This window comes from Cynoglossus semilaevis, chromosome 18 (assembly GCF_000523025.1).
Source record: "Cynoglossus semilaevis isolate Cse_v1.0 chromosome 18, Cse_v1.0, whole genome shotgun sequence".
In the NCBI taxonomy this organism is placed as follows: domain Eukaryota; kingdom Metazoa; phylum Chordata; class Actinopteri; order Pleuronectiformes; family Cynoglossidae; genus Cynoglossus; species Cynoglossus semilaevis.
The window spans coordinates 8,026,713-8,029,706 of record NC_024324.1 but is presented as its reverse complement, the minus strand read 5'-3'; the positions used below and the strand labels follow the sequence as shown (position 1 = coordinate 8,029,706).

The window sequence follows — 2,994 nt, the reverse complement described above, 5'->3', positions numbered from 1 at the left end:
GAGTCGATCTGCGCTGGGCTAACTAGCTCCGGCTAACCCCCGCTAGCTGCCTAGCTCCGTCCTCCCCCCTGCGGGCCGACTCACCGATGTGATTGTCCTCGATGTGGACGATGAGCTCGGCGAGAGACTCGAACTGGAGCCCGCAGCCCCCGAACCTGCAGGAGTTGGAGAAAAAAGAAGCCGCAGCGATGCCCGTCATGATTTCAGCGCCTGTGCATGCACCGGGTGTTAGGGTAAGGGAGGGTTCAGGGGGGCCGGGGTGGTGAACCAAAGGAGGCTGGGGCTGAGACTTCGGGTCCGGGCTGGCAGAAGGAGAGAGGGGCAGCGCTGGGCTGAGCGGCGGGACAGATACGGTGCAGACAGACGGGACAGCGGCGGACGCAGCTGGTAGGAGGCGGGACGTGGGGGTGGGGATGGATGGATGGAGAGATAGATGGAAGGGGGGAGGTGGAAGAGGTGGAAACCAACGTCACAGACAGGCTACCTGTTGGTAGGCTGTAGATTTTAGACATATTTTTGACTCAAACCTGCATAAAATAAACGTTATTTACGTGCTGTGTTTTGTTTTTGTGAACAAGAATAAAAAACATTATTTTTGCATTCTGTTTTTCTTCTGCTAATTATATAAGATTGTGCAGCCACATATACATACATATATATATATACACACACACATATATATATATATATATATATATATATATAATGTGCAGAATAAATGTGTGTGCATCTTAATTAAGGCTAACAATTCCAGAAATGTAATTTTGGAAGCACACTGAAGGTTCCTTCAAGTCTTCTCAGTAAAATGCCGTTTGCTCAAAGAGTATAAATGGTATAAATGCCTTTAACTTTCTGCTTCAAACACAAGCAGCTTCTCTGTGGTCAAACCATTGTATTCCAACCCATTATTTTTCTCGACACTTCAAGTTAGTCTAGTAACTAATTCCTTGGCAGTTATTCAAGCATCTAAAGACAAATCCTCTCATTTCCTCAGTCTTTTGCAGCTTTTTGCTATTTACCTTAAACAGACCTTGTGGATCTATTTTTAAAGTTGAACTTCCATGACAGTTTGAACCATTGACGCCTTTTGTTTACTGTGAATATTCCACTGCTTGTTGGTAAGCACGAGTGACCACCAGAGAAAGGTGATCTACTGTGGTGACCCCCTGAAAAAAGCAGAAGAAAAACAACAAGACAAGAACATAAATTATTCATTATTTTATGAAATAACTGTTTTTCAAATAAGTTATGATAGAGTCCATACCTACTGTATGTACATGTCATCCATATGTTTTATTGATTATCATTATGGCTCAGTGGTGAGGGCCGGACTTTATGGAGCCAGCTTGTATCCCAGAGAGAGGAGAGAATGTCTCTAAATCACTGGGTGACCAGGGACGTCTGGCCTTTGTTGGACCTGTTAATTAAGCATTAAAAGGGTCCGTCATAAACCCTGGTGTTCAGACTTCAGCAAACAACCATAACACACTCTCTCCTGTTCTGTCTGCACACCACATAACACACACACACAAACACTCACTATATGACATCACCAGAATCTTTGGCCTCTCACACATGCAGCTACAGTGTAGGACTTGACTGACTTCATTGGCCTAGCACAGATGTTCTCTATTACACACGCACACACACACACACACACACTGACACGCATGCCTTGTATCACACCTGTAAAAGTGATGCAGTTCCCTATTGCGTAAATGAGTGCTAGCATGTGTTGCGAAATACTGAAGAGAATGTGTTAGACACAGAGACGGTTTATGGTGTGTGACATCATCTGATTCCAGATCTGTTGGTGGAGCACGCAGTTACAATATGGGGGTGAATCTGTATTGTGTGAAAATAAACACCCAAAGTGACAAGTTTAACAACAGATCCAGTTTAGACAATTTGACCGATTAAATATAAATGTAACCACAACAACCACTGGTACGTGTATTTAAATGCTTTACTACGAACCATCTTTATTTACATTTTGTATGGTGAACTTATTTTTTAAGTTAGAAAGTTTGTTCAATGTTTGACCAAAAACACTCCATTTTCAAAGACAATGTGACACCGAGCACTACAATGAGTCGCAGCTCTGCTATAGCTCCCACTCCGGCTGTTTAAGTCTATGTGAAGGTGAAGATGGCAGATGGTAATTGCTGGCAGTGTCACTGAGTTACGGAGCTTGTTGTAATCTCAGTGGCATTGTCTGCTCCAGGGCACCAGACAGAAACTTCCTGGTGGCTCAAACGTTTCAGAGAATTCTCTGCACACATACACACTTTATCTCTTTACGGTTGTTAAGACACACAGAGGCATGATACAAACTCAAGACTATCAAATAAAATTTTACCACGAGGGAGACTCTCTCCAGGTGCAGGAAGTTTTTCAAATTCCAAATAGCAAAAAGATACTGGAAATAGGAGTGAGAGAGGGTGGGAGAGAGCTATACAGACCATGAGCACCAGGTGATACGAGTGAGACTAATGACAAAGACACAGGTGGATGTGATGACACTTATCAACTACATACACTGGAGGAAAGGGAACGAACAGACCTGACATGCAGTGAATGACAATTTCACATTCAATCATGGTTTAATTTCAACTTATGACAGGAAGCCTTCATCACTATCTTATAAATACATAATTATGATATAATTGCTATCATTTGCATTTGAACAGTTTCTGTAGCATTTTAAAGTTTGTCACTGTAGCTTAAAGTCTAACAATGTCTCTCTGTATACACTCATGCTAAAAATTAAATTAGGTTACTTGAACCATTGACCTCATATTAGCAACAAGTATTATCACCGTGTGCTTTTTTTTCAGCATATGTTATTTTTTATATCGAGGCTTTTTTATACCCTTAAGGTCTTTAGGTCAACCTTATCTGAAAAATAAAACACTAACACAGTTGACATTTGTCAGTTCAATGTCCGAGGTGAAAAAATCTAGCTTCTTGAGCAAAAACGTTATTATTATTATT

General features: G+C 41.6%; 1 protein-coding gene across 4 annotated transcripts in view; it reads right to left on the bottom strand.

Moving 5' to 3' along the window:
* jazf1a (JAZF zinc finger 1a) overlaps positions 1 to 2,747 on the bottom strand; it is an 18,230-nt gene extending 15,483 nt beyond the window's left edge. The window contains exons 1-4 of one of the 4 annotated variants that reach the window (XM_025065079.1): positions 2,360 to 2,747; positions 1,265 to 1,417; positions 1,020 to 1,166; positions 85 to 484 (exon numbers count right to left, since the gene is read on the bottom strand). In XM_025065079.1, coding sequence (XP_024920847.1) covers positions 85 to 199 — 115 coding nt within the window. In that variant the 5' untranslated portion in view covers positions 200 to 484; positions 1,020 to 1,166; positions 1,265 to 1,417; positions 2,360 to 2,747. The remainder of the gene's footprint in view (positions 1 to 84; positions 485 to 1,019; positions 1,167 to 1,264; positions 1,418 to 2,359) is intronic. The other 3 variants (XM_008331441.3, XM_025065080.1, XM_025065078.1) reach the window with 3 other exon arrangements.
* Between the last annotated feature and the right edge of the window lie 247 nt (positions 2,748 to 2,994).